The sequence below is a fragment of the Nasonia vitripennis genome, chromosome 1 (genome assembly GCF_009193385.2).
Source record: "Nasonia vitripennis strain AsymCx chromosome 1, Nvit_psr_1.1, whole genome shotgun sequence".
NCBI classification, from domain to species: domain Eukaryota; kingdom Metazoa; phylum Arthropoda; class Insecta; order Hymenoptera; family Pteromalidae; genus Nasonia; species Nasonia vitripennis.
In genome coordinates, this window is record NC_045757.1 from 7,722,900 (window position 1) to 7,742,884 (window position 19,985).

A 19,985-nucleotide genomic window follows, 5' to 3' on the forward strand; every position below is an offset into this window, starting at 1 on the left:
ACAGATACTTTATATGATGTATATTTACAGTCCCTGTGCGATACGCATTTGAATTTTTGCCTTTTGTAAGCCCAAGGTAACGATGCTATATTACACGTGTCATGAGAAAGTATTTCTTACCTTAACCTCTGTTTACTAATTATGTACTATATAGAAACTTGATCCTTCTCTGTCTTTAAAACTCTGTTTACTTTTTAATCTGTATGATGGTATTTCTTTATTTACGATATATTCCTCACTCATTTTCTCTCGATATGATTACATATTCCAGAATTTCAGTTCGTTTTATATTGATGTTTACGTGCATGCATCCTCATCGTCGCAACCCATACGCAGGATGATCGGGGCAGTCATCGGTCGCGCGAGTCCATTAGCGTAATGAATAACAATAACAATAGCCTGTCGACTAACAACGCGCATTCTAATTGATTACATCGATAATGACTGCTGCTCGCGATCATCCTCCCGACCAAGCAACGAATCCACACTAAACTGACTTTCTGTGCCCATGTCAATTAGGTGCGGAAGAAGGAGCCTCCGCATCCCATAAGGGTGGCCAAGACGATCGACGTAATCGCGAGGATCACCTTTCCCGCTGCGTACTTCGTGTTCCTCACCTTCTTCTTCATCCACTACAAAGGAGTTTCCTAGAGTCACGCCTTCCAGGCCTACGACGAACCCCAGCCTCCGCCGTAACGAGTCCCCGCGCACTACTTTTAGTATAAGGACACGTACGGCTACACCGCTTGCGGGTTACGAACGCGACGTCTGGTGGCCTGACGGCGAAGCTGCGCGGAGACACACACGGACGCTGTCTTACTATATACATTATGCATGATTCAAATCGCATCGAGAGAATGTATTGAGGGGACACACCGGCTCACTCTGCGCACCTTCTTCATCTTATACGGATTTATAATACCTGCATTGTAATCTTCTTCTTGATCTACTTCTTCGTGCTCACTGGCAGAAACGACAAGTATAAAGCAGAGAATTATTATTATTATTATTATTATTATTAAATTATTATTATTGTATTAAGGACTCGATTATACTCGGGATGCTAAATCATTGGTGAACGACGAAAGCGCGGTGCTGGTGATTAATCGAGATGGAAGAACCACAAGAACGTCCAGACGAACGATCGATTCGTTTGTACATAGGGGATAGAAAAAGTTATTGTTCCGCGTTGATTGTTGATAGAGAGAAAGCGTGAGAGACAGCGTGTGAAAGAGAGAAAGAGCGTATCGACGGTTATTTAGCGATTGCGCGGGCGCGCGCTTTACAGCCTTATAAGATTTATACAATTATATGACGAGCACTCGGCGATTATTGCGATATTATTGTGTAATCATATTATTATTGACTATTATCGTTGCGTACGGTTTTTATTATAATTGAATATATATACATATAGTTTTTATCTACGAAGATAAAAAACCACATGGTAAAAGAGAACCGCCGGAGGAGTCAAAAATTCTCGACTGGGCTATATTATAAATACGTGTATCGGGATTGATTATTTGAGCGTGAAGATTGTGATCTATTGTTGCTGAATATTTACTGTTATTAAATATATACACGTCGTCGAGGAGTGGGAGAAAGATGGAAGCGGCAGATGTATAGAGAGAATATTTAAGATACCGAAGAGAAAGATATGGGAGAAGTTTTTAATATTGTTCTCTGCGTATAGGAGGATCATGAAAGTATACATATTTGACGGGATAGTTCGGGAGGATGCAATGACGCGACACTGTATCGAATACGGAAGTTTAGTAGTCGAACCAAAATGACGTGCAAGTCGCAATAACAAGCTGCGCTTTACTCGTTAAATTCACCGGCAAGCGAGTATAGAGTTCAATCGAACATACACCGCCGCTGTGATCGTTTACGCGAAACAAAATTTAGAGGGTCCGTATTCGAAATCGATAGGTCACTGTAGAGCTTTCATCGTTCAATAACTTATTTGCGTTTTTAATGAATTCTCTGTTCATTTTTTTTTAAATTCGATTCGCAATACTGGCATGATTTTGAGATCTGTGTTATACTTTTACAAGCACGATTAATTGATGATGATAAAAATATTCGAATATCGGTGAACGATAAATTTTGCAAGCAATAGCGATTCCTACTGTTTTCACTCGAAATATAACGTGGAGATGACGGAAAGCATAGTTACCGCAGTGAATTTCGAGAAGCATTTGAATACGTGATACACCCACACATACACGTATAATAGTCAAATACTTTTCCATTTTCTCATAATACTTCATGTAATGATTCTACGGGTAATAAACGAACGAATAATTCATACCTAAAGCCGTATATACTTGACGTCGTCGTTCAAATAGTTGAGGATAAAAAAACCTATATAATAATTACTACAATGTCTATAGTCTCCCATCTTCAAAAATTAAAGAGCTGTGTCGCCGCACTGCTAAATACTGTAATTAATGTAATATCGTCCCTTGCAGTGTACTATTTTGCATATGTTGATAATGTTATCATAACGCCACGCAGGTAAATACTTATTCATACAGCAATATTGCAGACCAATATATGGAAATCGATAGGGGAAGGGCTCGTGATTTTTTACGCGTGCATATTCAAGTTGCAGCACAACTCGATGGCGAAATGTAATTTTGTTCTCTGTTCACACGACTGCGCCCCTGCGTAGTTAATGTACGTTGATGCAAGTTTGGAAAATATTTGATCTGGAAAATATCGAAACAATGCTTTATCGAACATTTTATTTACAACGGGTGGGCGCGAATATTAGGGCGTAAAAAATCGAGAGCAACGGCGTATAGTAAGCATACATAGCGAAGCAGACAAACCAAGAAATGCACTATAACTTTTGTCTTAACAAAACCAAGTATTATTACTGTACATTGTCGTATATTTCAGAGATATTTCTTCTGAAAGTAACTGCCAAAAACGGTTTAGAAATATAGATGTCACGAGTATATTTTTTCACATCGTGGCGCGAACATTAAAAAACGTACCTCAACGTAAAGAGTAAAGATTACTAAGATTTATCTTCTATAATAAATTAAAGCAAAGCCAGAAGAGTAGATGATGAATACCGAGATCAAGGTCGTCAGAAGATGATTCATGCGAATATCGATATAATTATGAACGCGCTTTTGACGCTTGCATTGACCTCGTGAAAGCTCAAATTATACGGTTGGAAGAATATTAGAGTCATTTTCATTTTAGTTTTTCTGCTCGTTTATATGATGCTTTTTATTCGTATACTTGATTAATGAAAAAAATTATGCATTTGAAGTAAAACGAACAAATTTGATAAGATTCTGTTGTATAGTCGTCATCAAAAATTTTTCTGAAATCCAACCGTTATATTAAAGCACGAATAAAAATAGCTCTATAGAAATCTTAATAAAAAAAAAATTGAACATATTCCATTAGTGCTTTTAATGCGATACATAACTTCTGCCTTTAAATTCCGCGATAATGTAGAGAAGTTTTACATTTTCTCAAGGGTAAAACGCGAAGTACGAAGGAGATGAACCGTGAAATGTCGTATTAACGCTTTCTCACTTTTGCGTCAGAAAAAAAATCTACTCTAAATTAAGAGCAGTTATAAGCAAATTTACTTAACTGTCGTGAAAAATTTAAGTTGGATCTTGATTGAGTTGGCGATTGTAGAGGAATCCGGAGCTGAAATCATTCTTTCAACAATTGTGTTCTACGAAAATAATTTCAAGCACTGACATCCAAAATGAAAATAATTTCAACGAACCATAAATTCTTTTTTCGTATCTTGCTGTATATTCACCCGCGAAAAATCTTGCATCCTACTGCTTTGATTAAAATAAAAAAACTCTCTCCTCATGATCTTCGTAATGTTCAAAAGCAAATCCATGTAACTTGCTTTGACCGATATCATAGCTAGTGCAAATGTGAGAATTTCAGATCTTTGGTAGGACGTAAATATCGGTAAAACTGAGAAGTCGATCATCAAATTTATCTTTATATAGCCGTTTAGGGAGTTTAGCAAGAGTACTTATAAAACAAACAAAAGCTTAGAGAATTGTTATAATTGATAAACAACGAATATTAATTGCGCAGCAAGCAACATCTAATTACAGTAATTCGAGAGCAAGTGCTTTAGTCGGTGTTGAAAGCGAGTAATCATTGATCGGTAAATTCGGGACAAAACACGCGATTTGGAACACCGACGATGATATACGTAATTAAATTTGAGACAACATTTAGGATAAGCAAGTATGAAGTAACCCTTTATTTCAAAATGTTATTTCAAAATTTTACTGAGGTTTGTAAATTTTTGTTATTACATCATCGATAATTGATTCACTTCTAAAACTGTAAAAATTTATCGTTTGCTCGCGTTAGATCAGTTTTACAATATTTCTAAAATAACACCTACCTAATACATACAAAATCTCAAAAATACTTTTGCAAAATACACTAGAATAAGAACAAATGGATTTACAGTATATACACACACACATATATATACATATATATGTGTGTGTGTGGGTGTGTGTGTGTGTATTTATACCGATGATACACGTATAAATCTACGTAAACACATAAACATCGTCGGTGCGATTAATCGATTCGTTTCTGAAAGTGGACGTTACGAAAAATTGTACTATACATGGAAACAAAGATATAAAAAAAAATTAAATACAGAGAATATAAAAATGAAACGGATGTATTACAAACATCAATTAAATAAATTTTTATATATACGTCGTGCTGATAAGTGCAGTCCCTTAGGTAATAATAAGCGCTAATCGATACTAATTAATGTTTAAAAAAATGTTCCACGGACCAAACACATTAATCCTATACGAGACCTTCATTGTCATATTAGCTGCACTTTAAGACTAGGCTGTGGCCCACACGTGAATCCTAAATATACTTTTACATGCTTGCACGTTATGGGGGGATTACGATCATGTTACGTAGTAAATCATAAGAATAAGTATATAAGATTACCCATCACAGGCATGTACATACTAAAAATAAGAAAAATTCGCTGGTTATCTGTTAATGAAATATTTATTTGTCGAAAAGTTTTTATTTTTTCAATCGATGTTAGAAATAATTGTGATGCAATTAGTTGTTAAATCGATGGAAGACGTTATAGCTTGCCTATTTATTGTTTTATATATTTTTGTATATATATTTTTTGTTGAATATCTGAAGCTCAGCTTATGTTATTGATTTGTTATGAAAAAAAAAAAACAAATGATTACGAAACAATATTTTTATACTGATTATGTGAATGGATTGCCTCATAGAGTACAAAAACTATAAGTTTTTCGAGATATTAAAAAATATTGCGATTACTAGTCATGCGATTATTAGTTTCGTGCAAATAACTATTAACTATTTATGATTAGAGGATTAGTATAATACCACAATTTCTCAATAATATAAGAAATGATATTTACTTATAATTTTTATAGTATCATTTATCCGTATCTATTCAAATATTGTCTATAAATGTATCAATTAAATTAAGTATTTTATGCCAGTTGTAAAATATGAATCGAATTAACGCATAAGCAGCAGATTAAATAGCTTATGATTCTATGTACATGCCTGTCGTAAAATTTGTAAACGTCAAACGTTCAATTCAGATATTGTCTGTATAGAAATATATTATATACATATATGGGCGCGTCGAAAAAAATGCGCATATATTTAGATCAAGTAATAAATAGAATTTCTATATAATTCGTTAGCAGAGCAAAGATTTACGTATACGTTTTCATCATTCGCAAAGCGCTAAAACTGTAAGCATAAGAAAAAAAGGAAGTTGAATAAATTACCCGATAAATCTTGGATAGAATCAGAACATTGACTATCAGGATTTGAATAAAGAAGTAGTATTATGAGGAATAAAAAACAGAACTGTAATATATAATACTATTAATTTAATTAAACTCTGTATCGCCGATATATTATTACTCTTGGCCCACTATTTCGATTCTAGGCTCCGTTTCATTACTCAGCAGTTATTACGTAACGCATTACATTATAATATAAGAAGATACACAAAAACACAGACACTTACACACTGACACGAGAGATCAAGCGCGTGAACCCGTGTATACTATGGCACCCGTTGCCGCTGCGCGGCATCCCGAGCCACGGTTTACAGTGTTTATCCGCGCAGGCGCGCACCCAAATCTATATGTAATGAATAATTAACGATAAAATTTAATAATTACGATTAATCCGTAAGTGTTTTTTCGACGACTCGCTGCGAGCTTACCTGAGCATGTATAATGTTAAACGCGAAATAATATGGAGAAATCAGTCACGGCCGCGTCTATACGTATTACATTAAGTAGAAAGAAGGGCATATAATATAGGGCGCGCAAATTCCACGTACGTTTTTTCCTGATATAATAAACAGAAAGTGTGAGGCTGAGCGACGAATTAATGCACCGTATATTCTCCGCTCCGTGAACTCTGTGACCAACTTTTTTATGACATTGTAAAGTTTCGCAATATATTCTGTGTAATTTTCTTTTATCCAAAACGAAGCGATGCCGACAAAGCGCTGAAACTCCTTGTTTTACTCATAGGGTATAACGTCATCGTTGTCGAAAATCGGTAAAACCAGAAGCTTCGAAATTTCACGGCTTCCCCGCATATAGTTTTTTTATGTTGTTTTACGCTAACAAAAGTATTGTAATCGTTTTCATTGTAACAGTATATTTTTATAAAAAATATACCTAGAAATTGTACGAAGCAGTATTTAAACGTTTGAAACGTATCCGCATCTTGTAGAAGTTTACAGAAGCTCAATTAAAGCATACGATGTAATTGTTAAATGTAATTTTACATTTTTTTTATCATTGTAGACAGTTAACTGTTATGCATGAAATTAAAATTATTAAATTCTGCACAATTATACGAATGTATCATCAATTGATCACCAACTTGTTAGATATATACATACGTTTGCAGTTGTTCATTGTCACAGCAGTATAATGAAAAAAAAGTTTCAAACATTTAAATAACGAATCATTCATTGCATACCTTTGAAATATGACGATACGTATAAAAACTGTGTACATCGAAACTGTTGAAAAAGATTCTTTAAAAGCTTTAAAAATTTATTTTTTTGTTAAACTAAAGAAAGTAAAACAAGATATTACACATATAAGTTTTTTTATTATTCAGATAATTTAAAAATATGTTATCTTACTCATATATAGTCTAAAGAAAAAGAATTTGATACCTATGTTCATCTTTTATATAAATAAAGTCATCTTGTTGCAATCAGAATAGCATATTGCAGGCAATTTCGTTTATGCTTGCGGTTGACACTTTAATTAGCTAATAATAAGCCATATATAGAACACAAATTATAATTTCGTTAATCTATTCTATATATTAAGATTGTCAGATGGTATCTTGCAATAATAAATATTCAACTTGCTAGTATGGAAATGATAACGAAGACTTCAAATTCATAAAAATTGTTCAATTTTTATTTTCATCAAAAAAATATATATTAAGATACGTACTGTGTGTTATCTGAATGTAATTTTCTCGAGCATTGTAAATAATGGATTATTTCTTTTAATTTTTCAATAAGTATACCTCTAGCGTTTTCTCGAAAAACCGATTAGGCTTCAAGCCGAAACTATGTAAATATTAAAAAAAAAAAATTCATAACATGTATTAAGCGATTAAGTGAACGCGATTACGATCGACTAAGTCATGTTTTAGCACGTCATGTAGAATACGAAAAATCGAAGCGAGAACAGAGAATTATAGAAAGTGAATTGTATAAAAAGCAAATTGAAAAAATATGTTTGAAATAAACCTAAAGAGAAATTAAAGAGCTACCTGCTAGTCGTCGTTAATGAACCTATTACTAATACCATTTCAATAATTGTTATTTCTTGTTATAGACATAATAGAGCTTGCAATGTAGAGTAATCAATTCATTCAGCTTTTTAATTTACGTAGAAACTGCAGTAGTAAACTTTTATTCCTTTTAAAAGGAACCTGTGCCGAGCTGCTGCTATTGATGGTTAACCCAAGAAAACTCTAAAGTGCAGTCTAAACTCCGTATTAAGTCTGCAAACAAAATATCCATTTACAAAGTAGAGAACCGAGCTTTATACCTTTCAGTCATGAGTTACGACCAATCCATATCGAAGTTCGTGTGTTTGACGTGCGAAATGCATTAAACGAACAGAGCCATATCGAAGTCATTAACAGTGCGATATCCGTAATTACCCGGAATTAGACGACTGCAAAACCCGCGAAGTTGCAAACTCCGCAGTCGGTTGTTGATCTTTGTCAGGGAAGAACCATTTATCAAGAAAGCGGCGAGTTATAAGACTTCGACAGGAGCATATTTTCCAAACTTTTAAAAGAGTGAAGTTATGGCTTTTTTATGGCTTTTTTATTTACTGCTGATTCGTAAGTTGAATAGATAATAAAATTTATCGTACATACTTTTACATTCATCGAGTATTAAAAAAAATATTTTTCTGGTAAAATCGCGTTGAAAAAAAATAAAATAATGTGACAAAGAAGATGCTTTTTTTACAACACGGAATAACGTGGAACATAAATAATTTATATTGATAGTGCAGTAGGAAATAATTTGAGGATAAGTGTGTTGGCATTACTCGAGTTTGCGTTTGTTTCCGTCAACAAGTCATAGTGGTAGAGCGCTAGTTATAAATAATTAAAATTAAAATGTCCCATAAGGGAAAACATTGCGAAAACTTAAATCCAAGCTATGGAAATAGATGTGATAAAGATAAGATTCGTTGAAAGTACATACTGCAGATATGCTTAAGCTTGAGCAAACGTTTTTCAGAATGTGGTGTACAATGCAGAAGAGTAAAACGTATCATAGGAGGTGATAACATTGATATCAAAGCTGCACCGTATATGGTAATTCGTTTATTTTCACCTTTGACAAAGCTTCGTTGTTTCTCCTTTTCATTTTCATTTTAGCTATCAATGAGACTGGACGACAGGCACATATGCGGTGCTGTCATCATAAGTAAGAAATGGAGTTTGACTGCAGCCCACTGCTGCATCCACATCAAGTGAGCGGGAATATTTTTCCTGTATATATACAAAATTGAACAAAATATAAATATTCAATAATACTGATTGCCTTACATAGTCCGAACGAACAGTTTTCGCTGCGAAGCGGTAGTGCAAAGCTAGACGAGGGCGGTACAGTTCACCAAGTGACGCAGGTGGAGCGGCACAACAAGTACCAGGACGACGACGATGATTACGACCTCTGTGCATTGCGCGTTCATCCACCCTTCGAATTCAAAGATGCCAAACCTGTTAAATTACCCTATCCAGGGGTACCACTACAAGACAGCTGGGGTCGCGTCACTGGATGGGGATATACCGAGGTGCGCGAGCTTGATTGAACGACGTGTTGAGATCACGTAAGCTTCGAGGTGTTGTGTTTGTCTTTGCAAAGCTCTTATACTCATAGTTTATAGGTATGGCGTTATTGGGGAATATTATTATTCCTACAACGTTTTATCCTTACAGCCAGATGTAGAGAAACTCTCCCCTGTGCTGAAGTCGATCGACGTGAAAAAGGTCGATTTAAAGCACTGTAAATATGCCTACAGAAATTCGTATACCATACACGATCGTGACGTTTGTTACGGATCAGGTAGTCACTCGAAAGATGCCTGTCAAGTAAGGGACGATGATACTTTAGCATTATATACACTATACAGTGAAAAAATAAAAAATGAATACTTTTTTAGGGAGATTCAGGTGGTCCTTTGGTCAATGAGGATATGGTCCTGATCGGGGTTGTATCTTTTGGAGAAGATTGCGGATACAGTCATTTGCCTGGAATTTACACTGACGTAGTACAGTTTCGCAATTGGATTAAAAATGCAACAGATGTATAAATCATACATGTATAAAACAGTTTATTAAAAATGAATGAAACCATATGAAAATATAATAAACTATTATGGCATTGCTCCGAAAACTTTGAAATTCGCGCCACTTTTACCAACAGCTGGTCAGTGCAGATCTGACTGATCTTCTTCCTATATTATACATTATACGTTGCAGTAGTTTCTACAATAACCATCAGGTGGCGATTGTGTTTATTTACTTTTCGTGTGTCTATTTTTATCACATTTTTATTGTTTGATTTAAAGAAATCACTAGTTTTTTAGTAATCATACTTTACCGTAAATCGTAAGAGGTCTCATAATTTGTGATTTTCAATATACATTTAGACCAAAATGATACTTACAAGAAATGGGTATTACTTTCGAGATGAATAAACAATCTTCTAACCTCTGTACTTATATCATGAAATTTTAATTTTACTAACAATAATAATTTAAAAACCAAAAATGTATGACATTTGCCATCCAACTGTAAGTAATCAGTATTTATGAAAGTTCATTAAATATTATTTTACTGATTTTTAAAACCTATGAATTTGTTTACAGTATTACAACATGAGCCAATTAGGCTGTAATGACCAAGTTAAATTGACTACAGCATTTTATGTATATATGGAGCTTTGTGAAGGTATTTACCCTATTTGCAAAATGAAACCAGTAAAATAATCATAATGTATCCATATATTATATGCAATTTATTTACAGTTAAACTATACTGGAACGTAGAATATAAATATTGTGAAGCACTACAAATTTTTTACCTTGAAGCTAAAAAAAGTAAAAATGCAGAGGTAGATACGTTTGTTCCATGGCCTGCTTTTCACAATCTTTCATTGGATTTCATCAGTAACATACAGCATAAATTAGAAAAAGACAAGTTAGTTACTACGTTTTATATGCTATTAGAAAATATTATCAAATTACTTATGAATTGTAGATGTAAATTCAACGTCATATTTTAGGTTTACATTTGTTTTCAAAGAAGGGGACACTACTTCAGTATATTACAGTATATCCTCTGGTATTGTTAAAGCAATAAGCCCAGAAGAAACAAAGACGCTTAGGCAAAAGTTAGAGAAAAAAATTGAACTTAATAAAGAAATCAGCAGAAATACTGCAAATTTATATGAACGAGCATTGATGCTCAATAATGGTTTGTATGAGAAAGATAACCAATTTGTAAATAATACCATAGATAAGGAAGATAGTGTCATGGAAGAATTTTATACACCAATGACAATGAAAGATGCGGAAAAACTTAAGTGTTCTACTGTTCCAAAACTTAAATCCGATGAGAACACAGATATTTCTTATCGACCTGAGCAAATTGAGGATGTTAATAATAGTTCCAGTCATTGCAAAGTTGAACTTTTGCAAGATAAAAATATAGATGAAAATAAAGAAGTAAGTGATTTGCAATAAAGTGAGTCAACTAATGTTGAATAAAAGATTAAACAAATAATTAAGGATCTTTAGGGGTTTTAATCAAATTACAAAGTACATGTTTATGTATTTATTGTTTGAAGTATTTTTTTGCATTGTATAATATAAGATCAGAATCCTGCACAATTATAACTATAAGGTTTTGTAATTACTCGAGATAGTAAGCTGCCATTGAAATAACATGTATCAAATAAATTATTACTTAAAAAAAAAATACCACTTATGTAGTGCTGATTTTTATGTAGTTGTCGTAACGTGTAAGTTTGAGGCACGTACATTTTATTTGTAGTATAAATCATCAGTATTTTACAAATGTTTGTACAACTAAAAAAAAACATTATAATTTTTGAAATGCATTATTAAAACGACAGAAACCTATTCCGCGAAAATCAGTAAGCAAGTTGTATTTTTGATAAAAAGAGCCTAATTTATACAACTTAAAAAAATATGCTATATCTATTTATTGCCTATTATGTATATTGTATATACATTTTTTATTAATCAATTATTTAATCTCTCTCAATTCTCTTGTTTCTCTTGATTTTTTAAATTTATAAAAGAAAATACAATATATATAAGCTCATATTCTATTAATCTCTTCATAAACTAAATTCTATCCAAAAAAAATTCATCAAATATTCGTTTCACAAGAACAAAAATGGCAAGTAAAAATGCTTTGGCAGTTTTATAATAAAAAATTTTTTTTTTTGTTTTTCATCGACAATGAATTAAAATTTCGAAAATATACCACTATAAAATAGGCACGGTTTTCATGTATGAATGTTAATTTATATAAAACCACGAACTTCAAGCGGTTTATGAAAAAAAATTTAATAAACGCGTTATTTTATTTCATACAGTAAAATTTACAAATGGGAGCACAGGAGCAAAATGAATGACTCAACTCCACTTGCTTTTTTACAAAAAATGTAGATATATAAAATAAATTATTTTAATGATTAACAGGTTAAATAGAAAAGGCTTATTATATAACAATGTATTACGTGCAATATTAAAGTTGATAACTACGGTTGATTAAAATTTCTAAAAATCAGTTTCTTGCTAATGGTTCGATTCACTATTCAAAACGAACATTGACTACAATATTTATTTAAAATTGTTGTAAAATATATATCAAATTGTATTGATGATTTACTACAGCGTTAAGGCAATTAGAGTTTCGAGATTCGCTCGAGACTATCACAAGGTATTACGGTTCTTCCGTGTATTATGATTGTTTTCTTTATATAGTATTCATTTTACAGAACTGAAATTGGACCCCTAGGGTTCCAAGCTGCTCACATATTATTTTAGTTATACATTCAAGCTTGTTTATATCTGACGAACGTGATATGTCAAATAAAATTTTTTGTCACAACAAAAAGTATTCTATGATTATATTTATATACAATTTTTTTTATAAACACAAGACAAAAACAACTGTGTATGTATGAAAAACACAATTAGCTTTCCTTTTCTTAAAAAAAGTTATACATAGTGAATAAGGTTTAGTAATTATGGACAATCGGTAAAGTTGTATAATTGTATGAATTTAAGAATCTATAAATAATCAAAAACGCAAGAGAGTCGTTAATATTAATTAAAGCACATTATAATAATTACATCCTACAAATAACAATAACTATATTCTAATCTTCTAACTCGACACTTGATTAAACAATTATCACAAAAACACGAATGCACAAATGTCGATCATTTTGCGAAAAACATTAATGTGCTGCCTTTGATTTTCAGATTGATTCTATGTGAATAATTTTTTTCGTGCTGCTTTATAGAGCTTAAATCATAGGTTGCATATGTTAAAAACATTTTTTCATAAAAAATAATAAAATTTCGATTTTAACAAATACAATACTTATTTTTTACATATTCGAAGCTGCATTATGAGAAATGACTATCTCTCACACAATTTCGTTTTAATCTCCAAAAAATGGTCTTCTAAACTTCTCATTTAATCTCCGTACGGTTTTTTTGACGATCGTTGATATTTTATCGTTCGATTCTTATTCTCTTGGCTGTACACAGAATAGAAAAAAATTGTTCTTGAGTCGAAAGTATTTTATACATATAAATTTGATCCTGATCAACACAATATTTTACAGTCGACAACTAGTACGTTGTATTGTAATCATCATCATCATTATTATTATCATTATGATTATTATTTACTAAATTCATGCATTGTGCAAGATTAAAAACGTGAGTTTTAACGACGCTCCTTCGTCGATATTTGCCTTGTCATGGCGGCGATTCTCATCATAATCGTGTTCCTTTTATCTCATTTGCTTTTTACTTTTGTTTATACATTTTTATTTTAAACACAGGGCGGTGTATGAAATGTAAAATGTCTAACTGTAACATGTAATTAAAATATAAAAACTATACAAATAATTGATGGACCGTGCAATAGGTGATAAAGTAGGACCCCTTCTGTTTTGAACTCAAATCACTCGTAGATGATGAATATTTATCGCAAATAGTTGCACTTATTTGGGTCTTCTCTTCAGATTCAAATTGTTTATTAGAAAACCCTATTATTTCAGTAATGGTTAGCACCAGTCAGCCATGTATGTAAAGTCCCTGAACAAAGCCTGTTCCAAGTCGCTGAGAGGTCGGGGATCCTTCGGTGGGGTAAGCTGAGGCTTCTCGGATGTGAATTCCTCGTCAAAGTTACTCACGTCTTCTACCGAATGCTGTAAAAGTAATTTTTCATTTAATTTTTTATTAAAGGGCCCAAAAGCTTATTGTTCAACAAACTGACATCACTTATTATTTACATAGTAGATATACTACAACAAAAAATGAATTCATGAAAGGGCAAACATTTTACACCAGAATGGTTAAACTTATGCTTCCTACAACTTATATTTTCTAGAAATTATTCACAATATTGTTATTTAGTTCACAAGTATGTGCATGTGCTTGAAACACTTACTATTCATCAGAATTATTGTTTTGATTATAGATTGGGTATTTGAGTAACAGAAATTTGATTAAGAACTGTACAAAAAAGGTAAGATCTTACTTTCTTTAAATTCTTTAAACGCTTTTTTCTAGTACACAGTTGATTTTTTGCCTGCCAAATTATGTAGAAATACAATTTCATAAATAATTTTTTTATCCTATCATCTATTACGAAGACTCTCAGTAAACTTGGCATGGTAAGCAAAATGAGAAGAGTATAAATACTTACAATGACCGGAACAAACGGTGGCTTCACGCGCCTGAGAAGTAAGTCATCCCAAGCTATGTGCCTAAAGAACGCTTGCTTCTTCACGTCCTCTGCATCGCGTTCACTGCTACCCAATCGTCGATCAGGATTCTTTCTCAGAAGCTAAACGAAGCACAGAATTACACCAGTTATTATACAATACTTCAAAGCAAAATTCATCATTTGTTAGATACTCACTCGTCTCATTATGGCAATGGCTTCGAGTGACAGAAAGCGTGGGTAGCGAACTTCGTCGTTTACTATCGAGTCGAAGACCTCCTCCTCATCATCGCCAGGGAAGGGGGACTGAAACACACGATTTCCATGAGTATACGCATTTATCTCAATGATAGAAACATGTATGAATTTTATCAAACAAGATTACTCACTTCACCAACAAGCATTTCAAAAATAAGTACTCCAAGTCCCCACCAGTCGACGGCGCGTGTATACGACGTCTCCGTGAGAACCTCCGGCGCAAGGAACTCTGGAGTACCACAGAAGGTACCCGTTCGATCTCCAAAGCCCATGCCTTCTTTGCATAAGCCGAAGTCAGCGATCTTCACGTAGCCCTCCGTGTCCAATAGCAAGTTGTCTAGCTTCAAGTCTCTGTAGACAAATTATTTATCGTATTAATCATTCCAAATAATGTCTTTGCTTTTTCTTATTGATAATTTTTTAAACGCTATTTTTGTCTGAGATGAGTTATGGTCGTAAGCTCACCTGTAGATAATACGACTTTCGTGAAGATACTGTAAGCCTAGTACGACGCAAGCCGAGTAGAATACAGCCCGCGGCTCTCCGAAAACGTCGGCGTGAATGTGCATCATGAGATCACCACCCGCAGCGTACTCCATAACAAAGCATACGTGTGCCTGAAAAGATGAAACGAATTCAATTAATTTCAAAACACAGTAGAATCCGAATCACCTAACTCCACAAGAAATGATAATCAAACTCACATCAGTCTGGAAGCAAGCGAAGAGATTGACCAAGAACGGATGCCTCGTCGCATTGGCCACCTCGAAGATCCTCTTCTCCGACAGCAGAGACTCGACCTCGTCCCTGGCAATGATATCCCCCTTCTTCAGTGCCTTGATGGCGAAGTATTCTCCGGTGTTTCGATACTGCGATAATATGACCTTGCCGAAGTGACCTCTTCCGAGGACGGACAGCAGCCTAAAGTTCTCGAGACTCATGCCGGTGAGCTGCGACTGGCGGCGCGACTCGTACGCGCTGTCGCGGTATTGAAGTGGCCTCGCCGGTACTGGCACCTCGTAGGCGACCTAATGAAAAACGACGTTAGATTGTGGTACTGGTATATGGCGAAAATGATGATATGAGGCTTTTGCGAGGTACCCGGGGAGCGGTTCTCGAAGTGTGGCATTTGCACAGGGATTATCTTTATTGGGAGTATGGAGTGTATTTAGGAAACAATCATTTTTCCTCGATAAGACAAATAACGCGACATTTACTTATGATTTTCTGTGCAAATGCCTTCTTTGCAAAATAGTTAAGTCAGAATCACATCGATCTGAGGATGTTCGAACAATTATGTATTACGTAAATGATTCTGACTTATGCTACTTTGATATCAAACGAAATCCCTCCCACTCAAAAATTCTTTTCGCATTTTGTTAATTCGCTGTAACACAACAGTGGATGGCGAAGAATGTTCCGTATTAGTTATATATATATATATATACACGATAATGTTAATCACAATGTCTGCACATGATCTTCGATGACGCTTCTTTATATAAAAGTTGTTGGAAACGCATATCACTAGACTTTCTCTAGGAAGCTATTGTTTGGACTTTCGAGATCATTCAAGGTTGAACTAAAGCATAAGTCATCAATTAGTCTTACACGCTTTTAGAAAAAAATTGAGTTTGAAATACACATAGCTTAAGAATAGAAAATGTATCTAAATTTAAAACGGAAAGTATAACCTATACGCAAATTTGTTATCGGGAGAGAAATGCGCAGGGAGAAAGCAGGATCATGCAAGCGGGAAGCGGCGACATGCAAAAAAGCGGGTACGCAGTACGAGTTTGTCCCAGTCGGGGCGCTGATACACAGTTGTCGCAGAAGATGATGATAACGAAGCGGTCGTTCCGTGTGTCTCGTCCACTCAAAATTTCTTCGTTTATTTACAAAAATACGATCGTGGACACAGGGAAAGCGACCAGCTTTCGAATAAATATATAACCAAAAGCCATGCTTGTCTTTGGAATATACAAAAAACAAAAAAAAAATCATAAAATCTCGTCCACAGTGGTGTGTTGTAAACGTGGTCATACATAGTTGAACTGCAGTGAGGCGCTGGCAACGAGAACCTCGTCCTCGGGGAACTCGACGACAGGCTGAGGCGAGGGGGTGCGTGGAGAAGGTGGCGCGATCAGTACGGGCCTGGGCTCCGTGACGAGGGGCCTCAAACTCGCCCCTTGGTGCCCCGATTTCTCTTCCTTGAGAAGGAAGTCAAACTCCCGTAACGCGCTCTGCAACTACATTACACACACTCGTGCTGCTCACCAGGATTCTTTTTTCTAGCTTTTTACTACCTCTAAAGTCGATATACTCGTGTGTGTGTCCCCTCAACTTTGTTCTCTAATTTGTTTTGTGTGATTTCGAGTCGGTTTAAACGTTGGCGTTTCGTCGACCGAGGCGTGTAATTAGGCGAGATTATGTACTATTGTTTCTGTTCAAACGGTTTTGAGCTAGCCATTGCTTGACGTGTTATTGATCATAGAAGTGAAGTTATTTATGGAATACTTTTGTTTCGAAAACTTTTGATTATCGACGCAATGGTTGGCTCGGTGCTATAAGGAGGCTCCTTACTACTTGACGAGTTTTGACGTACCAGTGCTTTTTACCTTCGTCAAGAGAAAGGTATGAATTAAATTGCTATTAACGGGTCAAGGGATAATTTCATTATAAGTTCGACCCTCGTCGAACTTTTACATACAAGTTTTCCAATTACGTACATCTTGTTCGTAAAATTCTTTTCAAAGCTCGCTAAGGAAACCATACTCGAGAGTTTCTATGGAATTACAGCATAAAATATTTAATGAAAGTCTTTCAATTTCCGAGATAACGAGAGCAAATCTTTCCGCGCAAAAGTTAAATTTTTGCTTTGTTTAACGATAACGATTCGAAAGTGAAATACTGCGGAGATCATTAACTTTGAAACGTACATGTTACAAAAATCTGAACAATAGATCTTGGTCAGTGGTGTAATTATATGAAAATGTATTCAATTACAACTGCGAAACAGGAATGCGTGAGTCACACTTTATTCATGCGGGACAAAACACCCTTAACCCGTTAATAAGATATTGTTAAGGCGCTTTCGAGCGTAACATTTTATTGCATTTGTAAATCAGCTATTACGTCATTATATGCTTACATTTACATCTGCGGTTAAAGTCGATTAAATGTTATGAATTAAAAAACTGATTAAATATCTTCTCTTTTTAATTAAGGCAGAGCACTGTTACTTTAATTTGAGTGTTTACTATTTTAATAAGGAGAACCCTCAACCAACATTATTTGCATTATTGTCAAATATAAATAAAAAATTGTTGTGCCTACAAACTGCAAATATAATACTACACTGAGAAAAGTTTAGTTAAGTGAGTAAATAAAGTTTGAATATTGAAAGAATTATTATTATATTAGAACGATACAAGATTATCTTCGTTATTAAAACAGAATAAACATTATAGATATCATTTCCATAACCACTTCAACGAAAGTTATCTCAGTGCAAGTGAAAAAAAATCTAGAATAGAATCAGAAAATCGACAGTACAGTGCATGATGTGCACGCTAAAACAGCCAAGTATACAGAGTGTAACAAACTAAACAGTATCCCTAATAATCTTACAAATATTCTTGAATACTCCACAGGTTTGCTTACCTCTTGGTCGATCTTGACGGGTGGTGGCGGTGCGGGCATCATAGGCTTCTTAGCGACGGGCGGTGGAGGTGGTGGATGATCGGGTGGATGAGGTAATGACGAGGAGGACGACGAGGTGGGCAAACTGCCGAGACTCTCATGAGTCGAGGAGGAGTGTGACATGCCGAGAGGCCGCTGGCCACCGAGGCCGCCCTTTTCCGGGTCTGGTAACTCTCCCGGTGTTTCCGGTTTGTCCTCCACCGAGGTGTCGAAGGACAGCTGAGTCGGTTGCGGACCTGGAGCAGGGAACGAATGTTTATAGGCTGGAAAAAGAAAATTTCTTAATTTAAGCTTCCTTATATTAGGTGTTAATAATAATTATCATTTTTTTAACTACAATAATTAAATGCAAGCAAATCGACAAAAAACGTAGAAATTAGAGTATGCTGGATTCTTACCCGAGGGCGGACTCTCCGAGCTCCGGCTATTGTTGTTCATCGAGGGCGCGGACCTCTTGAGAAGCCTTCCCCACGTCGCTACATTAATGTTCATTTGATTGGCCCGAGGGAAGTTCTTGACCTGCTGCTTGAAAATCTTTCGTTGCCTCTGAAGCTTAGGCTTCCTTGAGATCATAGGGTTGAGGAACTTGATCTCGGCGAAGAGTAGGCCCTGAGGCTCAAGCTGCAGAGCCATGCCGTGTCTTACGTCGTCGATGAATTCCTCTAATCGTAGGAACTTGACAGCGCAGAGCGAGCGCCAGTCCTTCCAGTAGATGCCGATCTCGAGCTCGCGAGATTTGTCTAGTTCGATCGAGAACCTCTGGTCCCAGGCTTGCTGCGAGCATGGCCGCCAGCTCGTCTGTGCTACCGTCACGTTGTCCAGCTTTATCACCGCCATTATATCATCTAAAATGACGTTTGTAAAGTTAGTTTAAATGTAGTATTATTAATAGTTGATAAAAGAATGAGATAAACTTACTACTCGTTTCATCTTTAACACTATAGGATTTGCTAGAACTGCGACCGGTAACACCCTTCACAAAACTTCGTAGATCCGGACTAGCCGGATGCTCCCGTCTCGTGCGTCCTGGTATTTCTTCAGCTAAGTCTTGGCATCCCATTAATCTAACCTACATCCAAAAATAATAAAAATAATTAATTACCATCTTGATTAACGCCCGTATAAATTACTTCAAGGCAGAAAATCTCAAATGTACCTCTAATTGTCCAGTGACGGCGGCACATCTCGAGACGGACGCGGGAACGGTGGTCCTGCCCTCGAGTGGTCCTCTGAACGGCTGAAGCGACGTGTAGGTCACAGGAATCGGGCTAGCGGACTGGACGCTCGCCAGCTCGCGTTTCAGTTGGGCAGCTGTCGCGCTATCTGCGGGCAATTCCTGACGGCGCAGCTCCAGCGACAGACGCAACAGGTCCAGCTTTCTACTCGACTCTGCTAAGCTTGCTTGGGCC

The 19,985-nt window shown here is 35.3% G+C and overlaps 3 protein-coding genes across 39 annotated transcripts in view; 2 read left to right on the forward strand and 1 right to left on the reverse strand.

Moving 5' to 3' along the window:
• Positions 1 to 7,862, forward strand: part of pHCl (pH-sensitive chloride channel) — a 121,455-nt gene extending 113,593 nt beyond the window's left edge. For 27 of the 29 annotated variants that reach the window (XM_031921731.1, XM_031921728.1, XM_031921722.1 and 24 more), the window contains one exon: positions 520 to 7,862. In XM_031921731.1, the coding sequence (XP_031777591.1) occupies positions 520 to 651 (132 nt within the window). In that variant the 3' untranslated portion in view covers positions 652 to 7,862. The remainder of the gene's footprint in view (positions 1 to 519) is intronic. The other 2 variants (XR_004226479.1, NM_001247965.1) reach the window with 2 other exon arrangements.
• Positions 7,863 to 7,989: 127 nt separating this feature from the next.
• Positions 7,990 to 13,200, forward strand: LOC100678719 (trypsin-1-like). Of its 2 annotated transcripts, XM_032596190.1 has the most exons (8): positions 8,852 to 8,928; positions 8,992 to 9,086; positions 9,167 to 9,410; positions 9,556 to 9,708; positions 9,780 to 10,412; positions 10,488 to 10,569; positions 10,647 to 10,818; positions 10,904 to 13,200. In XM_032596190.1, the coding sequence occupies exons 5-8, from the start codon at positions 10,389 to 10,391 to the stop codon at positions 11,361 to 11,363; spliced, it is 738 nt and encodes a 245-aa protein (XP_032452081.1). In that variant the 5' UTR covers positions 8,852 to 8,928; positions 8,992 to 9,086; positions 9,167 to 9,410; positions 9,556 to 9,708; positions 9,780 to 10,388; the 3' UTR covers positions 11,364 to 13,200. The 2 variants fall into 2 exon arrangements, with proteins under 2 accessions (XP_003425933.1, XP_032452081.1); XM_003425885.4 differs by lacking the exons at positions 10,488 to 10,569; positions 10,647 to 10,818; positions 10,904 to 13,200 and adding an exon at positions 7,990 to 8,445 and having other exon boundaries at positions 9,780 to 10,012.
• Positions 11,440 to 19,985, reverse strand: part of LOC100114442 (serine/threonine-protein kinase N) — a 42,084-nt gene continuing 33,538 nt past the window's right edge. For 3 of the 8 annotated variants that reach the window (XM_031922739.2, XM_008206529.3, XM_016982740.3), the window contains 11 exons: positions 19,733 to 19,984; positions 19,495 to 19,645; positions 18,975 to 19,421; positions 18,538 to 18,839; positions 16,920 to 17,123; positions 15,579 to 15,902; positions 15,340 to 15,491; positions 15,006 to 15,225; positions 14,815 to 14,922; positions 14,599 to 14,739; positions 12,299 to 14,098 (listed from right to left, as the gene is read on the reverse strand). In XM_031922739.2, coding sequence (XP_031778599.1) covers positions 13,955 to 14,098; positions 14,599 to 14,739; positions 14,815 to 14,922; positions 15,006 to 15,225; positions 15,340 to 15,491; positions 15,579 to 15,902; positions 16,920 to 17,123; positions 18,538 to 18,839; positions 18,975 to 19,421; positions 19,495 to 19,645; positions 19,733 to 19,984 — 2,445 coding nt within the window. In that variant the 3' untranslated portion in view covers positions 12,299 to 13,954. Of the gene's footprint in view, positions 14,099 to 14,598; positions 14,740 to 14,814; positions 14,923 to 15,005; positions 15,226 to 15,339; positions 15,492 to 15,578; positions 15,903 to 16,919; positions 17,124 to 18,537; positions 18,840 to 18,974; positions 19,422 to 19,494; positions 19,646 to 19,732; position 19,985 lie in introns of all 8 variants that reach the window. The other 5 variants (XM_008206527.3, XM_008206528.4, XM_032596187.1 and 2 more) reach the window with 5 other exon arrangements.